The following is a 22,271-nucleotide window of genomic DNA, read 5'->3' on the forward strand; positions in this document are numbered from 1 at the left end:
TCTCTATTTCCTTTGAAAGACCCAGTGGACGATCACGGATCATCTACGAAACTAGCCCAACGCGTGACACGTGGCCGAATCGGTGGGCGGGTCCCATATCCTGACGTGTCAGTCATGCGCAGAAACAAAGCTCCTTTAGAGGTACACGTGTCATGTTTTCTTGCGAGCCAAGTCACGGCTCGTGAATAAAATAGGGCAAATATATACTTATAAGCGCCGGCACAAAATAAAAAAAGAGCAGAAAGACTACTCAAAGTCTCAAACGCAACACGTTCCCATTCTCTATAAGGTAACCGCAACTAAACATCCTTTGAATGTGACGTGTTCTTCTTCTTCTTATTTTTATTCTTATTCTCTCTCTGAACCAAATCTGTTCCTCTGCTCTGCAGCGAGATTTTTGGAATCCCAGAATGAGCGGTTCTTTCACGTTTTTCCGGAGAGCTTCTAAAGCTTTCCATGACCACCCTTCTCTCACCAAGCTCCTTGTCGTCGTCACAGTCAGGTAATAATACTATTATAATATATCAACCGCTTTAGATATTATTTTCCTCCTTTTTTTTCATAGCTCGTCCGCTGTTTGATTGATCTTCTTTTCTACCGGAAAACTAAAATTATATATATATATATATATATATATATATATAAAATCGTATACGCTTTTTGGAATTAGTCCGATACCGAAGATCTGAAATCTGACTGCTTATTTTATCAGCAATAACTTATTCCAGTCACCGCTTTGAACGTTATTTTATTCTCCTTCTTTGATTCTGCTCTGCTTTTTGTCCCCTGTTTGATTGATTTTCTTTTTTCCTGGAAAAATATAATCGTGCGTAGTAGATTAGATCTGATATCGTATCAATTACTTTATTCTCAAAATCTTGTACTTTTTTTCGAGTGTAAATAAATAACCTAGAAAAACCTTCGAAAACGAAAAGTTTATTTACACAGTTTGTTGATTTTGGTTTTGCAGCGGCGGTGGATTCGCGGCGTACGCGGACGCGAGCCAGTCGAGCGCGCCGCGAATCGGGAACTCGGCGGTGGTAGATCCGTCGGAGAAGAGGAAGAAGAAAGTGGTGGTGCTGGGAACAGGCTGGGCTGGGACGAGCTTCCTCAGGAACCTGAACGACCCGTCGTACGAGGTTCAGGTCGTTTCTCCGCGAAATTACTTTGCCTTCACGCCTCTCTTGCCCAGCGTCACTTGTGGCACCGTCGAAGCTCGCAGCATCGTCGAGCCCATCCGCAACATCGTTAGGAAGGTAATTAAAAAAATCTTCTTCATTCATTCCAGAGGATTCTAGAAGTTTCCGATGAGAATATGACGTAATTGTTATTTAAACACTATATCTTGAAATAATTTAAAACCAATGTTTTGAAGAGAATACTTTTAAATTAGGTTTTAATGATATTTTTTGTTTTGTTTTGGCTATTTGATTAATTTTTTTGACATTGATAAAGTGCTTATATAAATCGTTAAAAAATTTAATCACTGTTTGATAACGTTTCTTCAGCTATTTTGCTGAAAACTTGAACCTTTATTTTGTATAATTTTTTCTTATGATAATTAGTAAGTAATTTTTAGGGTCCATTTGATATGTAGTCATATTTATAGTTTTACATTGCTATATAGCCACCGTTTCGTAAGTCTTAGCTAAATAAACACGTCCATATATTTATACGTGTAAATTGACGTAAATACCTTACTCTTTTATTCCAATGAAAGAGCAAATCAGGAATAACACGTTATCTTTATGGTTATTTACCAAAAATTTACGAAACATTAGCTATGTAGCAATCCAAACGTTTTAATTGGCTAGTTACTTGATTTTTTTTTATTTTTTATTTTTTTATGTATTAAAACTGGTCAAAAACTCAAGTTTCGCTTTCTGATTGTGGAATTTGGTGCAGAAAAAAGTGGATGTCCAGTTCTGCGAAGCTGAGTGCATAAAGATCGACGCGAAGAACAAGAAAGTGTATTGCAGGTCGACGCAGAACACCAACCTGAACGGTGAAGAAGAGTTTGTCGTTGACTATGACTTTCTGGTGATCTCCGTCGGAGCCAATGTCAACACCTTCAACACTCCCGGCGTGGTCGAGAACTGCCATTTTTTGAAGGTCGGTCTACGAGTGCTCTATATTTATCCAACCATTCTTTTTTTTTTCACATAGAAATAATTTTCCTGATTTTTTTTATGTGAATTGCAGGAAGTAGAAGATGCTCAGAAGATCAGAAGAACGGTGATCGATTGCTTCGAGAAGGCGAGTCTGCCGGCGGTGAGCGATGAAGAGAAGAAGAGAATTCTTCACTTTGCGATCGTCGGTGGCGGTCCCACCGGCGTCGAGTTTGCTGCGGAGCTCCACGATTACGTCAATGTCGAGCTGAAGAATTTATATCCTAATGTGAAAGACCTTGTCAAGATTACTCTCCTCGAGGCTGGAGATCATATCCTCAACATGTAAGAATTTCTTGATTCTTTATATAAATATTTGTCTTGAGACCATTATTACTAGGCTGCGATACATCATTGTTTATATATTTTATGACACACACTCCAAAATCTATTTTACGTTGAAATACATTACATCATTAAAAGTAAAAAATCAAGTATTGGGTTGAACTTATCGTCAATTAAGCAATTCGCTATTATTTTTTGTTGTTGCAGGTTTGACAAGAGAATCACGGCTTTTGCGGAAGAAAAGTTCCAAAGAGAAGGCATAGACGTGAAGACGGGATCAATGGTGGTGAAGGTCTCGGACAAAGAGATCTCGACGAAGGAGATGAAAACGGGAGAGATTTCTTCGCTGCCGTACGGGATGGTTCTGTGGTCAACCGGGATCGGGACCCGCCCAGTCATCAAGGACTTCATGGTCCAGGTGGGCCAGGCCAACCGCCGAGTCATGGCCACCGACGAGTGGCTCCGCGTCGAGGGCTGCGACAACATCTACGCCCTCGGCGACTGCGCTACCATCAACCAGCGCAAAGTCATGGTATTCATTTTTTAAATTAAGCCACCAGAACTTTGTGAAATGCTAAATAATCAACCTTTCGTTGATTATTGGTAAATACGAGCATTCCATATATACCACTTCGGGTATCACGGTCATCATATAAAATTTTATGCAGTTTGAGTTTGAATTTAATTTATTTGTATTTTGTAAATACGTGTTAGTCAATCAAATAACTCAAAAATTAGTTATTTACCCAACAAATGGGCGGTAACATGCAAATTTGACGTTGTTAATAAAATACCATGACTATTTAACCTATAATAAACAAAGATTGGTTATATAGCAATTTTATTGTTTTCATAAGGCTATATATATCTAGCGAACTTTTTTTTTTTTATTTTTTTTTTTTGCTTATTAGTCCCTGTTCGCTTTCCGAATTCTCAATTTTAACCCCTCTTTTTTTTTCTACAGGAAGATATAGCGGCGATATTTGCGAAAGCGGACAAGGACAATTCGGGGACGCTGACGGTGAAGGAGTGCCAGGGAGTGGTGAAGGACATCTGCGAGCGGTATCCGCAAGTGGAGCTTTACTTGAAGAACAACAAGCTGAGAGGCGTTGTTGATCTTCTCAAAGGCTCAAAAGGCGACGTGGCCAAAGAGTCCATCGAGCTCGACATCGAGGAGTTCAAGTCCGCTCTCTCGCAGGTCGATTCCCAGATGAAGAACCTTCCCGCCACAGCCCAGGTTACTATACTAACTTGATCTTTTTTTTTTTTTTTTTTAATGCTTTGTTTTCTTTTTTCTAATGAATTTAAATGTTGGTTGGTTTCAGGTTGCGGCGCAGCAAGGTGATTATCTTGCAAAGTGCTTTAACAAGATGGAAGAGTGCGAAATCAGCCCCGAAGGCCCTCTCCGCTTCAGAGGCTCCGGTCGTCACCGCTTCCGTCCCTTCAGGTTTACTCTATTTTTATTTATTTATTTTAAATTGCATGCACTTATTGCAATATTAAAACAATGGGGGACTAAATGAATGTGTGATAAAAGGTACAAGCATCTTGGTCAATTTGCTCCACTAGGAGGAGAAGAAACAGCAGCCCAGCTTCCTGGGGATTGGGTCTCCATTGGCCACAGCTCTCAGTGGCTCTGGTACTCTGTTTATGCCAGGTATATTTTTATGAACATGTTATAAAAGAGTGATTTTGTTGGTGATTTGTATGATTGAAAAATGTATGACAAATGATTGGTGGTTTTGGTGACACAGCAAACAAGTGAGCTGGCGTAACAGAGCATTGGTGGTAACAGACTGGGGAAGGCGTTTCATTTTCGGAAGAGACTCTAGTCGCATCTAAGTTTTGTCACCAATTCTTTCTTTCAGCTCTTTTTTTTTTTCAAATTCCATTTTCAGCTTTGCCAAATAATGAATCTTTATTCTTTATGTTTCGCAGTTTTGACACTAAATTTTTTTGTCGTGGTTTTATTTCCAGCGAGTAGGTGAGGGTAAGCCTCTGAGCCAGTGGTACCTTTTTTTTTTTCATCTTTGTTGATGACAATGTATCAATTTTGCTGCTTCATCGGATCTATATCATTTATTTATTTCTTTATCATTTTGTTATTGCCCATAATAAAAAAACTAGACCATTACTTAGGCTCTGTTTCCTTAACGGCAAAAATGATTAAAACATTTATAGCACCGACATAAATAAGGAGTTGTGCAGTATAGGGCGAATATGCAACCAAAAGGGACTCTCATAAAGATTGAAAACAGACTAAACCGACTAATAAAACATAGAACAATGGTTTTCATGTATTTGTGTTTTGTGTTCAAGTAACGCTTGGGGGAGAGATAGAGGCACAAAATGTTTAAATCTACTCGTGTCTTGTCATGGGGTTCATTGACTTAATTCTATATACAAGTGCGTAAAATTTTGCAGTAACAGATTACAATAATAGCAAGCGAAATTAAAAAATAATTGGGCACTTAATGTCTATCAGTATCAGAACGTATCAACAACCAGCCATGTGTCCTCACCCCACGCTATATATTCACCTGATATATATATATATATATAGTATAATTTGCCAACGAAGTAAACAAGTTCCATTGATTGGACAGTGATCTGTCCGCATCGAAGAAAAAGTGAATTGTTTCGAGAACATGGGCTTCTTAAGCTTTGGGGGACAAAATGCGAGGTGTCTATCCCCATCTGAAGAAGATAAGCATACAAGTTTATATAACACCTTCCATCTTTAGATAATATTAAAATACTATCAACTTACGTTATAAAGATGGTTGTAATTTGTTGTATTATCATGGTTCACGTAATTAGAGTAGTAGATGCAATTGTGTTCAAAAGGTATATGTGTGGGGTGTGGCTTAGAGCCTTAGATCAACTAAATTAACTTATAATCTAGATAAGTAATTGCTATACCACCATCCAAATGAGATATTTTAGAGTACTTAATAACATAATAAAACCAATTTAAAGTCGTAATTTCGAGTTACATATAAAACAACTTAAAATAACATAATGTAATGCCACTAGATAGTATTGTTTTCTATCAACAAAATAAAATATAGTAATTTTTCCTGCGCGTGATTTTATTTTGAAAAGTGATAATATCTCTTACGATTTCTTCAAAATTATGTTGTAAGATGTCTTTTTTATCTGAAGATTCCAATTCCGTCCTACTTTTTAAATGATACCATTTTATAGAAAAGATATTTTTTTTTATTTTTCGTCTCATATAATTAACTTTATAACTGATACATAATTTTCACACTTGATATAGACTCATTTAAGAAAATGAATTAATGAATATTTTTTTCAGAGTGCAAATATCGAAATAAGTAGACCAATTCATAATTAATAGTCAGTCCCAAATCTCTATTCATAATTAATAGTCAGTCCCAAATCTCTGCCCTTTCATTTTCCTATTCAATCAATTCTTGTCCCTATGCCAAAACGCATACCCAATTGAATGAAAAGTGATATATGCCAACGACTTCTGAATTTCACTTTTTAGTTGTCTCCTTTCCGCCTAATCCACAGTCCACACACTCAACAATTAGTCTTAAGCCCTAAAAATATATATAATGGACAATTAATTTGACTCGTCATCTCATCACGTCACTAGACTAGTGGCACTACAAATTCAAGTAGGTACCACACACTCTATTAGCTCTTCCCTAGCTTTTGACACAAATTTGTCGAGTTCCTTTCTGGATGTGAAATGTTTTTGTATCTTTATATTTCATATACGTTTTCAGGAATAAAAACAATGTATTATTATATAATATCAATTACTTTTAAAAGTATGAGAAGAAACGGATTTTTGGTTGAAATATTATTCTCTTTTAGATTAAATCCTCCACCTTTTATCGGCGTCAAACAAGTAGTAGTATATTCTGTACAAATTTAAGGTGAACCAATAAGAAATAACTTTTTATTATGAAGATTGTATAGCAATTTCTGATTATTAGTGCTAATTAGTTGTTGGGAGTGGGACTCGTGAAACCCCGTATATATATATATATATATATATATATATATATATATATATATATATGTAAGAACAGTTTGTTGTAATATGTACTTGAGGTAAATTTAACATGACGTTAGAAATATTGGTTAAACTCTTTCGATTGGTCAATAACAATGCAATATCCGTGTATAACTAGAAAACTTTGACAACCTATCAGAAAAGTTGGCAATGGGATTAGGACCCCATTTTCCATGTTGAAATTATCCCTAAAATAAAATATATATATATATATATATATATATATATATATATATATATTCTGAAAAATTGTACTGAGATTATGTTTTGATATGATTTCGAAAGTGAGACGAAACTAAAATTCATGCTTAATCTCATTTTGTACCATTTTATTATTCTTTCTTAAGTTGTATTTGTTTTTAACTTATGTAAACTATTCTAAAATTGAAATATTTATTAAAAATTAAAAGAAAAATACAGAACTCCCTAAACTATCAAATATGGTATTGGAAATTTTTGGTCCCGTAAAAAAATAGTTCCGGAATTTTGCGCTATTGCTTTTGATGAGATCCTAATTTTCATGTTTCAGATGAACATCTTTACGTATTTGTATTTATTTTGGATATTATTTTCTATATATTAGAGACATTAAGTCGTTGAATAATAGTCAATACAGAATTGTGACTTGTGAATTAACTTATTGTAAACGTAGGATAAACTAATCTTGATAGATACAAAATCATGGGTTTCTCAGCTAGACGTGCTCACAAGAGCTGTTGTGCTTAAAGGCTTTGAAGATGAAGATAAGTTGGCCAAGAAGTTATGCGAGTACACAATTCATACTAGATCGAAATTGCTACAATGGAAAATGCTAAGCTTTGTCTAATGACGAGTCTACAATTCTTAGTTCGCTTCGAATTGAGGAACTAATGATGTCCCTTCACTAAACCTCTTTGACCACTAAGTACATACGGAAATGCTGGAATGCCTCTCGACTCCGGACTTCGAGTTATTCGTTGCGATAGCGTGGGCCTGCTGGAATGCCCGCAACGACGAGCTGTATTCCGGAAGACGAGGGGTACCCCTGGACAGGATCAATGCGGCCTCGAACTTCCTCGACGAGTTCTGTCAGGCCTCGGCCCCTGGGCGTTTGACGGCCGCTCCACAAAGCCGGTCGGCCCTTTGGCTTCCCCCACCACCGGGAGTTATCTCTGTCTGCGTTGATGCGGCCCTATCCCGGGAGAGGGGCATCTGTGGAGCGGGAGGAATCTTACGCACGTCGGAAGGCTGGGTGGTGGGCTCTTTCATTATGCAGTCCCCGGGTCTTCTCTCACCTCTTTCGGCAGAACTCCTTGCCGTGACCGAAGAACTGCGGGTTGCCAAAGACCTGGGCTGCTGTAGAATTAGCGTCCAGTCCGACTGTGCTATGGCGGTGAAGCTGCTAAACGGGAATAGCCGCTGGCTCAAGGAAGAAGGTCTCCTTGTGCACGAGGCTCTGGATATGGCACGTTTTTTCCCCTCTGTTGTTTTTTGTTTTCTCCCGAGACATAGTAATGTAATAGCCCATATGTTGGCAAAAAAATCTCTCGCTTTTGTTGAACGTACAACCTGGGTAGAGTCTATTCCCCCATAAGTGATGAACATTTGCTTGGCGGAAGTGCCATAATATATCTTCCTGGATTTCCCAGGTTTCTCAAAAAAAAAAAAAAAAAAAACCCTAATAAATTTAGATAAAATTAGGAATCTAAAAGATTAATTATGTCAATCATACAGTATAATCTAAATCGGCTCAATAAACCTGAAATTAAAGCTTAACTCCCACCAAATGTTTAGAAATCGCTAGAAAATCATTGCTTTTGAAATAAAGTGACGCTCGAACAATTTATGCAAGGGATCCAATAAGTTTATAATACGTGTCTTAAATGTGGAGCACCACCTTATATTTTGTTGGGCTTCATTTACAAGCGTCGTCTTTGAAATTGATGGTGTTGTCTCGAGGATTTTCTTTTTCCCTTCGAACTGTCAGTGGATCGAGCGCGCATCGGCACGAACGATCGCTCCGATGCGACTCGTTTGAGATGATTCCACCATATAACCATATTAATGCGGAAAAATAATTAATTACGCTGATCATAAGCTAATTAAATTATGGTTATAATAAACAAGATCTAGTTATGTTTAATTAATTTAATTCACGAGAGCATATAAGTCAAGCAACCGATATAAGAGTAAACGAGTACTTACATTGATTTTCGGTTCAGCTACAGAACGCTCCAATCCAATCGCGTACTCCTTGCGTCGTCTTGATGAAGGACTCGAGGATGACACCTTAGTCTTCCGAAACGTAATCTCCGAGACGAATAAGAAAGATGAGTGTGCACAGTCTTTATCTCACTAGATCACGAAACTAGGTGTTTCGAGATCTTTCTCTTATTTTACTAAGAATGGAAACAAATTTCCGAGGGGAGGGAGAGACAGATGCACGACCAAGGGAGGCTAGTGATGCACGAAATTTCTCTCAAATTTCTTAAAAAAATTAATTATTTTTGCCTTCTCATGAACCCCCTATTTATAGTAGTAAAAAGGAGATATTCATGGAATCTTCCAGAATATTTTATTTCCTTTTATTGTGTTCACACTAGTGGATTAAATCTAGGCCATTGGATCTCAACAAGTGAATCCTACTTTTTCTCTCATCCATCAGATCAATATCTATGGGATGTTATTCTTTTATTTAAATAGAGAATAATTTATTTAGTGAGATAATAAAGGAGAATATATTATTCTCCTAAATATTCTCCTAAATACTTTCATTTAAATAATGAGAAAATATAAGACAATATCTTATATTTTTCTCTCTCCTTTATTTAAACAACTAAAGAGAAAATATTGGTAAATACCAATATTATAAAATTCGAATTTTAGGCACACGACCAAGGGGGAATTTGCGCAAATCCTAGTGCCAAAAATTCCCAAATCCGATTTTCATATTTTGTGCAAGGCCCAATTGCTTAAAACCCAATTAATTATTTATTTACTTGGTCCAACAATAAACAAATAATTAATAATTGTTTATTTACTTGATCAAATAATAAATAAACAATTCTACCATAAATATTTATTTAATTCTGCGAATACCCGTTTTCCAGAATTAATGCTGTCAATCACAATTACAGCAAGTGAGATTAATAATGATAAACATTATTATACGAAAGTTCTTATCCGTCTTTAACAAATCCGATGAAAAAGACGAAATAGTCCTTTCTCTTTTGTCCATCAATTCGTCTAATCTTGGTCAAATACTCCACCTTGTAAGCCAAGACTGAACTCTCCTTTATACTATAATTATATTTACTCGTCGTGACGAGTCTCCACTGATATAGTCAGTTCGTGATCAAGATCCTCCAGGTTCAACTCATGTCAAGAGAAGTCAATTTTTCCGTTATACTTCTCTTGATACATATCAGCCCTAAGCATATTGTTGCTTCCCCAGCGAAAGATTCTTTCGAATGTTACTTACTTCGAAAGTGCTAGCAATCTATCGGTTCTGGAATCAACCCTTAGGTGAGTGAACATTAACATTCTTTCAGGAAGGCTGGATTCTGTATCTGTAAATCACTTCCCACTCGAATCATGCTCTGAGAAAACTCCCAAGACATAAGCTGTGATTAGCATGAATAGCCTTTTAGCGAATGAGTCAAAGAGCTCAGTAACATAACCCAGTGTCCATGATCACTTCAGGATTTAGATCAAGTCTTACTGTGACCATCATAGTGACCTCGGTTAGTGTGTCGTAACGGTCCTTAAACGACACATCTACAACCAAGACCTGTCCAAGTCGTACACTTACCACAAGTGTAGAATGCTCCCACATAGTGATCAGCCTTCACCTATGTGTTCCACATATATGACTTTAGATATAGCTTTCCAGGCGTATATCAGTCATCGACCATGTTTTAGCACACCGCCCGAACTCAGGTGCCCAGCACGTGACTCAGTTAGATACGGAGGCTATGAAAGATAGTTGTTATTGATTCTAATTGTTTAGAACTCAACCCACTAATCATATAATGCTAATAAAGTAATCTTATTATCGAATTTAGTAATCATTATCTTCAAGTGGACAATATTCCCAACACGAACATAGACTCGCGTGCAAGTTCTGCCGATGATATGTAGAGATATGTAACTGCACTCAACTGAAAGAAGGCCATTAATTCAGATTGTGGTTGAACGACAAGTTACGACGAGAGGAAGTTGATAATACTGGTAAGAGGAATCTCTAATTGTTACTTGAGATCTACTCCTACTATCACCAAAATATCGATGCGTAAAAATAGAGTAACAAAATTAGAAAATACACATAAATAACAATAAAAATTCAAAGACTACACATGTGAAAGATCAAATAGAGAATTGAGAAGAGCACTTTTAGGAGAGATAAAATTATAATTATTCGTGACATTTTTGTTATATTTGACATGTTTTAGAGATAAAGTGAGACTAATTTAGAATTTTAAGGATACATATGAAGTTTACCCTAATGTTATTTTTTAATACATTTAAGAGCTTCATAGCTAAACTGATATCTTATCTTAATTAGATAAAGATTCGAGACATTAGCTGTGTGTGCATTAGACGCTTCAAATATGTATTTTTCCTTCAAAAATGTTACCGACCAGATTATGTGAACAAAGAAAAGGTTAGCTCGTGCATCTAAGGATGGAGTCACGTGGTCCGTCACATGGCCTAAGCTTATTTTAGTAATTTAAAATCCATTTATGACCCTCAAATTTTTTAAACCTCCTATCCTTTCTCTCATTATCCTATTATTAAACTATTAATAATAAATAATTCCTAATAATTGTGTCTGTAATAATAGAAGTGTGAAGTGACGTTTTCAACCAAATGATTGTAACTGCAATATAGTTAAATCTTTTATTTACGGCGTCAATAATTACCCCCCCCCCCCCCCCCCCCCCCCCAGTCAAATATTACAGTACAAATTTGTCAAAACAAATTTTTTTAAAAATTATGTATATATATATATATATATATATATTTTTATAAAAGTACAAAATTTTCATTATCTTAAAAGCATCCCATTTTTTTTGTGCGTTTTGTTGAATATTAAACAGTTAATTTTGTTAAAATGCCAATCTTGATCTGATCTAAAATTGTACAGATAAAAGTTATAATAAAAGCATAAAACAGTACCCTATCTATATATCTACTATATTCTCACCCCACAAAAAGTTAAAACCAGTGAACCAGTTGACTTTTTGTTTTTATCTCAAAGAAGAAAAGCTCAAGCAATTTAAGAGAAGCGAAACTCTTCTGAACAGAAGGAAAAAAAAAAAATGCTTTTGTCCAAGCGCACAAAAACAAAGTGAGATTTCATTTTTTTGGCTACAAAAATGAAAAAAAATCAATATTAAGCTCCGTAATTATAAAATATTTAAAACTGAACTTTTGATAAAAAAAAATCGAATAAAAATGTTCTTTCAACTTCATTTTTCTCTTTTTCATTCTTTCTTCATTCTCACTCACAATGATTTTTTCTTTAAATTTAAGATTTTAACGCTCAAAAGAGTGACAAAAAAGTAAGACGTTTGGTTTTATTTCTTATTTGAATTGTTATCGAATAGTTTTAATCATGATTAGAATGATAATTAGATGATTTGGATCGGTTTTGAAAAGTTAGAATTTGAAATTTTTCGATGAAATTCGATGAATTAAGAAATCTGATGAAATTCATAACTATTTACGATAAAATTTGAAGAATTAAGATGACCTTAAGTTTTTTAATAATTCAAAGATTTAAGATGAATTTAGATGAAATTTAATAATTTAAATTGAAAAAATGAATTAAAAATATTTTTTTTTGTTAGATTTTGAGTAAAAAATCTAATTTTGAATATTTGTTAATTAGTGAGTTTAGTCTTAATATTTTTTGAAGCGCAAAAAATAAAAATTTCTCAAATCGAAACAAAAAAAGCGCTGTGGGTGCGCAGTACGCACCGCAGCACAAGTTAGGTAAGGCAAGCTCACGATTTTCTGGGCCCCACAGCCACACCACACCTCACATGAAAATGAGCTGAGAGAGATCACAAAACAATTACTCTCTCTCTCTCTATCTCTTTCTCCTTCTTCTCTCTCTCTGTTTCTCTAATTCGGATCAGAATCTCCTCCGGCACGATGATGATGAAGAAGAGGAACAACGGCGAAGCTCAGGCGAGCTCGACCTTCCCGGACGAGGTGCTGGAGAGAGTGCTAGCGATGGTGGAGAGCCACAAGGAGCGGAGCTCGGTCTCGCTCGTCTGCAGGGACTGGTACAGTGCCGAGCGGTGGTCTCGGAGCCGAGTCTTCATCGGAAACTGCTACTCCGTCACGCCGGATATTGTCACGCGCCGATTCCCGCGCGTGCGGAGCGTGACGCTCAAAGGCAGGCCCAGATTCTCCGACTTCAACCTCGTCCCGGCAAACTGGGGCGCCGACGTTCGCCCGTGGCTCGACGCCTTCGCCGCGCGTTATCCGTTCCTCGAGGAGCTCCGTCTCAAGCGAATGACCGTCTCCGACGACAGTCTCGAGTTTCTGGCTCTATCGTTCCCGAATTTCCGGTCGCTGTCTCTCCATAGCTGCGATGGATTCTCCACCGACGGAATCGCCGCCGTCGCTACTCACTGCAAGTCTGTTCTCTCTTTTCCTTCTGCTCGCGTTTTTTGAATTTTTTTTATTAAATTCCGTTTCTAGGGTTTTCAGATCTGCGTAATGACGTTTTTTTTGTGTTTAGTCATTTAGTGTTAGTCTGAAATCTGAATCTAATGCCATATAATAATGTCTCACATTTATTTATTGCCTTCAAAATCCATATGCCAGTTTTTCACTTTAATTCAATTCAATTCGTGTAACAGAAAGCAAAAACACATTACAGTTTTGACCTTATCTTTCTCTATTAGATTATCTAATTTTAGATTCATGCGTATTTCAGCTGAAGCTATATATATATATATATATTTTTTTTTTTTTTTTTGGTAAAAATTAGAGAATATAATGTGTTTTTGTTAAAAAATTAAATTATCAACTTAAATTCTATTATCGTTTTCTAGGATGTCAGATTTGAACTGTGTTAGACAACTGCTTTGTTTTTTGATTTATCCGTCGAAGATTCAAATCAATTACGTTTACATGAAGTGTCTTTGTTCATTAGATCATTAGATTATCATTGTGAATTTTCTTCCTTTGAAGTGACGTTAGTAGTCCTGGGTTGAACTGATTTTAAAGCAGAACTTTTTCTGACATTTATTGCCTATTATAGCTAAGCTTATCCCAGAATTTCTGTACTACAAAATCTTACATATGTCAACTCATCTCTAAGTCCGTTCGAGTCACAGAAAAGCGAAAACACATTTTAGTTTTCCAACTTGGGAATATTTACTGCGCATATCAGCCTGAAAATCTACTTTGTTTGTGAAAGTTTCAGAATATAATAAATTATTGTTCTGAATAAAAATTATCTGCAAGAGTTATTGTGTTATTGAAGGTCACGTAAGTGTTTAATATAAGTCTAGTCAGTTTACTTTTAAGTTGTTTGTCCTCTGTTTTTCTCTTTTGCCTTGTGGCTTAATGAAGTTTTTTATAACCACTCAAACGAAGAATTGTATTTAACAATCAACTTTACGTATGAAATTGGATACAATCTGATTTTATTTACTAGGCTCCAACTCTTCCCGTGGATTTCCAGTTAATTTTATGGGATTATTCAAAATATATGACTAATTAGAAGGCTTTTTTCTCATTATCCTTAGCAAGGCTTTATTCTATTTTTATGACTAAAGTTGTCATTCAATACAATTTTTAAAGACATATATGTCATTAAATGCATTATTTTTATAAAATATGTTGTCATAAAAGTGGAAAAGAACATTGTTAATGGATAATGGGGAGAAAGCCTTAATTTTAATCATACTTTTGGAATAATCCCGAATTCCATCATATTCCTTCCCAAATTTTATTGTGTAGTGTCAAGTCATTCTCTTCCCCTGAAGCCAAATCTTGTTGAAAGTTAATCTAACGATCGCAATTTTGTGAATCCAGGAACTTGGTTGAGCTTGACATACAAGAAAACGATGTGTACGACAAAAGCGGGTGTTGGTTGAGCTGTTTCCCCGAGACCTTCACATCGCTGGAGATCCTAAACTTCTCAAGCCTCAACAGTGAAGTCAGCTTCGAGGCGGTCGAGAGGCTTGTTAGCCGGTGCAAGTCACTGAAGGTCCTGAAAGTCAACAAAAGCATAAGCTTGGAACAGCTACAGAAGCTGATCAGCCTCACTCCTCAACTTGTCGAGCTTGGCACCGGAACGTTCTCGCAAGAGCTCACAGCGACCCAGCATTCCGAGCTCGAAAATTCCTTGGCCAATTGCAAGAACCTACACACGCTCTCCGGCTTATGGGAGGCTAAGGCTTTGTATCTTCCGGCTCTCTATCCGGCTATCACGAATTTGACGTTTCTGAACTTGATTGACGCAGCGTTGCGGAGCGCCGAGCTTTCAAATATTCTCTCTCATTGCCCACATCTTCGACGTCTTTGGGTAACGCTTCCAATCCATCTCATTTTGTAATAATATAAACTGATTGAAGAGAATATGTCAATATCTCAGTAAAGTTGTCTTCTAGGAAATCAGAGATGTGGAAGCATTTTCTACAGAATATTGGATATATATAATGCCACCTTAGATAATGCCGTTGGATTGACTGTTTTATTCAATAAAGCTGACCCCTTTTACAATCTATTATGGTCTTGCTCTGCACCTCAATCATTTTATCACTACTATAGGAGAAAATGTATAAAGTGATAGATTAAAAAGTATCGTCCATTTGTCGACTAACATAGTGGTAAAGAGCTTCTAAAAATTCTAAAAGTCTACCTTAACAATTTTCCGATTCTCAGACTTCCCAGAATCCATAGATCCTAACAGATCTATGGTACCACAAAGCTCATCAATGAATACTGATGATGGTGATTGTTGTTACAGGTCCTTGACACGGTGGAGGACAAAGGGCTCGAGGCCGTCGGAAACCGCTGTCCTCTGCTGGAAGAGCTCCGTGTTTTCCCTTCAGACCCTTTCGAAAACGAGGCCTTAGAAGAGCACGGCGTGACCGAGTCGGGTTTCCTCGCAGTGTCCTACGGTTGCCCGAAGCTCCACTACGTCCTCTACTTCTGCCGGAAAATGACCAACGAGGCAGTGGCAACGATCGTGAAGAACTGCCCGGACATGACCCACTTCCGCCTCTGCATAATGGACCCGGAGCAACCCGACTACTCAACGAACGATGCCATGGACGAGGGCTTCGGAGCGGTGGTGAAAACCTGCAAGAAGCTTCAGAGGCTGGCGGTTTCGGGTCTCCTGACGGACCTGACTTTCGAGTACATTGGAAAATACGCGAAGAATCTCGAGACTCTGTCGGTGGCTTTTGCCGGGAGAAGCGATTGGGGTATGCAGTGCGTGCTGAACGGGTGCACGAAGCTGAGGAAGCTCGAGATAAGGGACTGCCCGTTCGGGAACGCGGCGCTGCTCTCGGGTCTCGAGAAGTACGAGTCGATGAGGTCGCTATGGATGTCGGGTTGCAACGTCACCATGAACGGGTGTCGACTTTTGGCCAGAGAGATGCCGAGGCTCAACGTCGAGATCATCGATGAAGAAGGTGTTGAGGACAACCAAGCCAATAAGATTTACGTTTATCGATCCGTTGCTGGTCCCAGAACCGACGCTCCTCCCTTTGTTCTCACCCTCTGATTTTTTAGGTAACCCCTCTCTCTCTCATATACACATGTGGACAGATGCCTCCAGATTTTCTGTTTTGATTCATTACTATTTTGGAAAAGAAACATATATCTGTTAAGAGCTTCACTCCTTTTCTTTTATTTGTAGAGAATAGGATGATAACATACCTCTGATTTCTTATGCTCCCAATTATCCACATTATACAAAATAATCATTTTGAAACTAATTGATTAGCAAAATAGCCAAAATTATGTGTTTTTTTTAGTCATTAAATTTTTTGAAGATTAATATAAGAAGTTATCACTTTCAAATAATTTAATAGCATGGAAAAAATTTATTGACATCTGGTACTTGCATATTTTATACAAATCTTGGCTTTTACAAAGTCATTAATTTCAATTGGTTACTTAGCTATAAGACCTTTTTCTTTTGTTTATCGCTATTCAGCCCGTTCCTTATACCGTTTGTGCTTCAAACAACAGGTTTTTTTTTTCTTTTCTACATTTTCATCGCGAAGGTTTTGGATTTCGTACCTTCATTAACGAATCAACAAGTGGGTTCTTCAAGTTATTTACACCTCGAAATTAACGACAAGAGACAACAGTTGGTACGCGACAACGACAACGACAACGACACCGACACGAACTTTGGTCATCACGTCTTCACAGCTTCAGATTTCTCGTCCTCTTCCGACCCGGCCGCGACCTTGAAGAGCAGGAACGAGAGGGTTCCGATGCTGAAGTGGATGAAACAGCCCTGGGAATGCGTGACAAAAGAGGCGAAATCCGGGCCCACGATGCACTGCCACCCGTGCCCATGCGCCTCGTCGAAATCCTGCATCGTCATCGCCAATAAAAAAAAGAAGAGGTCAGAGTCAAAGCCGCGAAAGAAAAATCAAGAGCGGGAAAAAGTATCACCTTCTTAATGAAGCGAGCTATGTCAGTTGTCTCGGTCGCATCGTACATGTCGAGCGCCTTTGCAGCCGAATGAAGCGCATTTTGCTGAATCGGTTGAAGCATGTCAGTCTCGCCCACGACCGCTTTGCCTTCCAACATGTCGACCCACAAAGGAGACCAGAAATGGATGGGAAAGAAGAAGAAGATGAGAGTCGGCTTTGGAGATTAAACTCTCTGTTTCTTCTGAAGGTGATCTTTAATTAATAATCTATAACGCCCAACATGGGATTAAATTCAGGGGTCCACTTTATCTTAGAGATTGTGAGAGATGTAAATGTTTGTGGTTGCGTCACTACATTGCTGCGAGGTTCAAACTAAGTTGTCTGTTTGCAGACTGGTTTTTTTTTTAATTATTTATTTTTTAAATTAAGAAAACTGAAAATAAAATGAAAAATAAAATATTCTGTTTCAATACACATTTATGGTATTTATCTATCTTTTATTTATGCATTTGTTTGTGTTTTGGTTTAACATATTTTTAGTGTTGGATGCAGACTGGTTTGTTTTTTTGTTAAGAGCTTAAGATTGATTTTCTTATCACTTATCCTTTGATTTCATTGGCACTGCGTTGACAGAGAAAAGACTTTCCGGAAAATTGTCTGAACAATAAAGCTGACTGGATATTTTCTGTCACCGGGTCTCAGTTTCTCAGTTCAAGTCCCCGAGATATTTAGCAGTAAATGAGCAAATAATGGGTGCCTTTCTCTTTGACAAATTTTTTTTTTTTTTTTTTGGGTTTTTTTATATTTACAAATTTTCAAGGGAGAGGATATAGAAGATATATAAATATCGGATTCTTTCCGAATAAACATTTTTGTTGTATTGGAAATTGGAGGCTAATTGGTCTTCCCGACAATAAAAGAATGTAAGAGTGTTTCACCTGTAAATTTAACCTGTAAAAGACAATGATGAGGCCAATACCAAAAATTTTAACCTGAAAAAGCGACCTCAATGATTGTTTTTTTTTTTTAGGAAAAGATCTGTATTAAGGCTCTCAAAGAGCAAGGGCCAAGTCGGCTGTAAGGAGGTCCGTAATACACGGAGGGGGGCGTTTAGCCACATAGAAGAAAACTGGGATTTAGAACCCAGTAAAGCAAGCCGATCGGCAATGATATCACGCGTAAAACTCCTATTTCCCGAACCAAAAACCGATGAGTCCTCAAGTATTTTAATGGTTTTTAGTATGTTTTTGAGTAGTTTCAGGTTCAAAAGAGCAATAGAGCGTCTACAATCAATTTCGTGGGAAAAGGACGGGATTTGGAGATAAAACGGTCGAAATAGAGTAAAAAATCACAAGCAAGAAAATTGGAGCCGCGCGCCGCGCGATGGCGAAATCGAAGACCGCGCGCCGCGCCTAGGCAGTAGCGCGCCGCGCATCCCGGGAACGAAAACTCGAAAATCCACAGAGTCTTACGTGCGCTCCGCGCAAAGCTGAAATTTGGAGCCGCGCGCCGCTCCCCCTAGACCGCACGCCGCGCCCCTCTTCGGATTTTGACGGACTTACTTTCCGTTTTTTACCTTTTTGAGCGAATCAACCCATTCAAAAGGCCCAATATGCTCCGAAAATCACCCCCAAACCTATATATGTAACTCTAAGCTCTGAAAAACAGAATCTCCTTTTTAGTTTTAGTTTCTCTTTTAGTGTTTGGTTGTTCTTGAGAGCTTTTGGAAGAGGAAAAAGGCGTTCTTCAACGGAATTGACAACCCGACGAGTTCTCCTTCTCCGAATTCATTCGTTCTTCTTTCTTTCCTTTCTTTTATTTATTTTACTGCTTTAAATTATTGTTGAACATCAATTTTATTTAATATGAATTCTGTTTTGGCTTCAATCTTTAGTTTATTGCTTTTAATTATTCTGTTATGTTTATCGTTGATTATGAACACCATTAGAGGCTAAGTTTCTTATGGGGTTGCGATGTAATCGGGATTGATAACGGTTGGGGGGTTCATTAGGGTTAGATAATTATTGTTTGCTTCATTATTATGGATTGCTTGATATGAATTGTTCATTATGCGTTCTTATGCTTGATCACCATTAGAACTGTATCTAGGATTGTTTAGCTACTCGAGAGAGAATAAATAATCGTGCTTTTGTTCATGTCTTCATAGTTGATCCTAGGTTTTAAACTCTAGGCAATTTATGTAATCATTTGAACTCTTGTTTCATTGCGTGTGATTGTTTTAATAGGATTAGATGCCGAGAGGATAATAATCCGTCAATTGCATAGGTTTGCTAGAACACTCGAGAGAGGCTAGTGAATAATTTTGATAGAGTGAGATTAGCATCCATAGGAGTAGATTTTGTTGATTCAAACCCGAAACCCCCGACCTAGTTAGTTCCGGTGAAATCGTGACCCCTACCTTCTCTTCTTGCAAAACTCATATTTAACTTTCTGCTTTAGTTTTATTATTATTTCTTTTGTTACAACCATCTTCTCAACTTTACTTGGAATTAATTAGCATCAAGTTTTAGAAAATCGCTAGAGTGACTAGTCTCTGTGGGTACGATACTCGAATTTGCATTCTATATTACTTGGGCGACACACGTACGCTTGCGTGCGCGAGAAATATCGCAACAGGCAACACAATTTCCGGTTCACCGGATATAATGGAAAGAAAAATTACATTGAAGATTGATGGTGATGATATCTTCAGCAATCAACCCCTCCTCTTTCGCATTCTTGACCCCGTCACGTAGAAGCTTAACAGCAGCCATCGAGTCCGTCTCAATCTCACAGGTAGTGAAGCCATACCTGGTCGCGGTGATAAGGCCTTCCCGGATAGCTATCAACTCCGCTGCGAGCACCGAGGAGGTATTGCGGATTTGGCTACAGAAAGCGAGGCAGAAGGCACCAGCAGCGTCTCTGATGCACCTTCCTATGCCGCCAATGTCGGACTCTGGGCTCAGCGAAGCGTCGGTATTAAGCTTCCAGCGTTTGGTGGAGGGCGGCGACCACGTGGGAGAGGTTGAAAGGTGCGTAGTTGTCGGATAGACTTACCGCTTTGTTGATGATAGCAGCCATGTCGGGTTTCCTTTCTTCGTGGATGAGCTTGTTACAGCAAGACCAGATTTCCCAGGCGATGATGGCCAACAGGCCCAGGTTGTCGAGGGTCAGAGGTTTCGTAGCGTGCGTGATCGTCTCCCACAGGTCCTGGTCTTGGCGTTGGTCCAGGATGGTCTCGAATGGTGAGTTGGTCCAGGCCTCCTCAACCAGGGGGCAGAAGATGAGGCTGTGGGTTGTGTTCTCGGTCTCGAACCCAGAGAAACGGCAGCGGGGCTCGATTGGGATGTGTCTCCTAGCCAGGTTCCCTCGTGTGGGGATGTAGTTCCGGCAAGCTCGCCAGAGGAAGATCTTGGTAGAGCGGAAGAAAAGGCTGCGGGGGCGGAGGCAATTTCCGTAGCCATTCGGTAGCCAGCCACTTTTGACCGAGTAGATGCCGATTTCCTCAAAGTGCCAAATTATGGAATCTTCGCGCCGATGGAGAGGCCGAGGAAGCGCAAGGATCTTCTCAGCCTCGAAAGGAAGGAAAACAGCCGAATTTTAGCAATATTCCATTCTCCCGACTCAAGAAGAAGGTCTTGGACTCTAGAGTTCTCATGGAGCCCGTGCGGCGATTGGATCATAAAGCTAGAGGGGGAAGGCAGCCATCGGTCACCGTAGATGGCGATCTTCGAGCCCGTTCCAACTCTCCACCTCCAGTCTTTGTCGATGACTCCCCGCCCCCATAAAAGACTCTGCCACACATAAGAGGATCCATTTTTGGGTTCAGCTTTACTCTTCTAAATTTGAAAGCATAGAGTAACTGTATGCTCTTAAATTTAGAAGAGTAAGATGTAGAAATAAGAAAACAATGTATTATAGTTTGAGAGATATTTTTAGATTTACTATGATCTCAAATATATCGAGATTTTTTTTAATCAATATAATAAAATAATTATTAGTCGAGTACATGCGAATTTCTATAACATCATTTGAAATGGCCAACTGATTTTTATTTTTTTTTACTTTCAAAACACAATTGAAATATTTTTTATTTGATATTTTGAATACATGTTTGGTTCGTACTTTTACCATCCCAACCTTTTCTCTCGTGAATTTTAGATTAAAAGATATTTTAATTAATACGTTGTATCTTATGATATTACACGTTTACAACCATTAGTCATATATTTTTTTAATGAAAATACTTAGCCACCCACATCATTATAAATTTACAACTCATGGTACATTACTTTTATTTTTCAGTGTTAGTACTTGTACATCCTGCAATTATAAATTCTCGGACCGGTCTCTTACTTGTAAGTTATAAGTCTAATCGTTTCTTACGAAACTACGAATGACGAACAGATTGTAGCTAAGAAACAATCAACATTTATTTTAGTCCCCTTGCAACTAGATGAAAGGAAATGAGTACGAGTAATAGTAGCAATTTTTATACTTTGGACCAAAATAAATTAAAATTATATTTTTTGACTATTCTACTAATAACTGTAGACATGAAAATAGTTGTCATACATTGTAGATTTATAAGTCTACAAATAACAACAATTGTATATATATATCTAGAGTTACTAGTAAATATGTCTAAAAATATAATTCGATTTATTTTGATTTAAAATATCAAAATTGATATTAGTTGGTCTAAAATATCAAAGTTGATAGTAGATGTCGTTTTCCTTGAAAACAAGTTTACAAAATTGCTTTGTCTTATTCGAGGCTGAAGAATCTGTCATATCGAGAGGCCCAAAAGGCCCAACAACGGCACATGAGTGTTGTTGGCCCACACAACCACACACAGCTCTGGCATGGCTTTGGAGAGAGAGAGAGAGAGAGAGAGAGAGAGAGAGAGAGAGAGAGAGAGAGATCACAGACCTTGAAAAGGCAGGCGTGTAGACTGCATGTGAATTGGTCACACACGCTTTGCCAAATCAAGCGCGCGTGCCAATTAGTTGTGCAAACATTTACTAAAAAAAATAAAAAAAAATACATGGTGGTATCTATTGCAACGGTCCTCATGGAACTAGCGTGCATATCAAGCTATGTAAAAAAAAAACTAGAAGCTATGAAAAAAAAATGTAGATT

The 22,271-nt window shown here is 37.9% G+C and overlaps 4 protein-coding genes across 5 annotated transcripts; 3 read left to right on the top strand and 1 right to left on the bottom strand.

Annotated features, from left to right (window-relative positions):
• The first annotated feature begins 294 nt into the window (after nucleotides 1-294).
• On the top strand, nucleotides 295-4,550 carry NDB3 (NAD(P)H dehydrogenase B3). The gene is made up of 9 exons (XM_089627159.1): nucleotides 295-502; nucleotides 971-1,256; nucleotides 1,906-2,112; nucleotides 2,203-2,453; nucleotides 2,661-2,985; nucleotides 3,418-3,690; nucleotides 3,779-3,900; nucleotides 3,991-4,110; nucleotides 4,208-4,550. The coding sequence occupies exons 1-9, from the start codon at nucleotides 411-413 to the stop codon at nucleotides 4,293-4,295; spliced, it is 1,764 nt and encodes a 587-aa protein (XP_089483285.1). The 5' UTR covers nucleotides 295-410; the 3' UTR covers nucleotides 4,296-4,550.
• A 2,873-nt stretch (nucleotides 4,551-7,423) lies between these two features.
• On the top strand, nucleotides 7,424-8,084 carry LOC149386067 (uncharacterized). The gene is made up of 2 exons (XM_089626459.1): nucleotides 7,424-7,951; nucleotides 8,064-8,084. Exons 1-2 carry the CDS (start codon nucleotides 7,424-7,426, stop codon nucleotides 8,082-8,084), a joined length of 549 nt encoding a protein of 182 aa, XP_089482585.1.
• A 4,467-nt stretch (nucleotides 8,085-12,551) lies between these two features.
• On the top strand, nucleotides 12,552-17,996 carry LOC149386068 (protein TRANSPORT INHIBITOR RESPONSE 1-like). Of its 2 annotated transcripts, XR_016301271.1 has the most exons (5): nucleotides 12,552-13,136; nucleotides 14,545-15,037; nucleotides 15,482-16,251; nucleotides 16,714-17,376; nucleotides 17,763-17,996. XR_016301271.1 is itself a non-coding variant. In XM_089625491.1 (4 exons), exons 1-3 carry the CDS (start codon nucleotides 12,646-12,648, stop codon nucleotides 16,241-16,243), a joined length of 1,746 nt encoding a protein of 581 aa, XP_089481617.1. In that variant the 5' UTR covers nucleotides 12,552-12,645; the 3' UTR covers nucleotides 16,244-16,251; nucleotides 16,714-17,637. The 2 variants fall into 2 exon arrangements, 1 of the variants encoding a protein (XP_089481617.1); XM_089625491.1 differs by lacking the exon at nucleotides 17,763-17,996 and having other exon boundaries at nucleotides 16,714-17,637.
• LOC149386069 (dynein light chain 1, cytoplasmic-like) lies at nucleotides 16,712-17,286 on the bottom strand. Its single transcript, XM_089625492.1, has 2 exons — nucleotides 17,149-17,286; nucleotides 16,712-17,065 (listed from the first exon to the last, which is right to left on the bottom strand). The coding sequence occupies exons 1-2, from the start codon at nucleotides 17,284-17,286 to the stop codon at nucleotides 16,886-16,888; spliced, it is 318 nt and encodes a 105-aa protein (XP_089481618.1). The 3' UTR covers nucleotides 16,712-16,885.
• Nucleotides 17,997-22,271: the final 4,275 nt, after the last annotated feature.

The sequence above is a fragment of the Urtica dioica genome, chromosome 9 (genome assembly GCF_054948205.1).
Source record: "Urtica dioica subsp. dioica isolate 48M chromosome 9, U.dioica_male_clone48M_v1_H2, whole genome shotgun sequence".
Lineage (NCBI taxonomy): Eukaryota > Viridiplantae > Streptophyta > Magnoliopsida > Rosales > Urticaceae > Urtica > Urtica dioica.

Coding starts and splice junctions, on each gene's coding strand:
- LOC149386069 (XM_089625492.1), bottom strand. CDS start 17,286: ATGTTGGAAGGCAAAGCGGTCGTGGGCGAGACTGACATGCTTCAACCG. Junction 17,066..17,148: donor TAGCTCGCTTCATTAAGAAG/GTGATACTTTTT, acceptor ATGACGATGCAG/GATTTCGACGAGGCGCATGG.
- LOC149386067 (XM_089626459.1), top strand. CDS start 7,424: ATGCTGGAATGCCTCTCGACTCCGGACTTCGAGTTATTCGTTGCGATA. Junction 7,952..8,063: donor TGCACGAGGCTCTGGATATG/GCACGTTTTTTC, acceptor CAACCTGGGTAG/AGTCTATTCCCCCATAAGTG.
- NDB3 (XM_089627159.1), top strand. CDS start 411: ATGAGCGGTTCTTTCACGTTTTTCCGGAGAGCTTCTAAAGCTTTCCAT. Junction 503..970: donor CTTGTCGTCGTCACAGTCAG/GTAATAATACTA, acceptor TTGGTTTTGCAG/CGGCGGTGGATTCGCGGCGT. Junction 2,113..2,202: donor AGAACTGCCATTTTTTGAAG/GTCGGTCTACGA, acceptor TGTGAATTGCAG/GAAGTAGAAGATGCTCAGAA.
- LOC149386068 (XM_089625491.1), top strand. CDS start 12,646: ATGATGATGAAGAAGAGGAACAACGGCGAAGCTCAGGCGAGCTCGACC. Junction 13,137..14,544: donor GCCGTCGCTACTCACTGCAA/GTCTGTTCTCTC, acceptor TTGTGAATCCAG/GAACTTGGTTGAGCTTGACA. Junction 15,038..15,481: donor CACATCTTCGACGTCTTTGG/GTAACGCTTCCA, acceptor TTGTTGTTACAG/GTCCTTGACACGGTGGAGGA.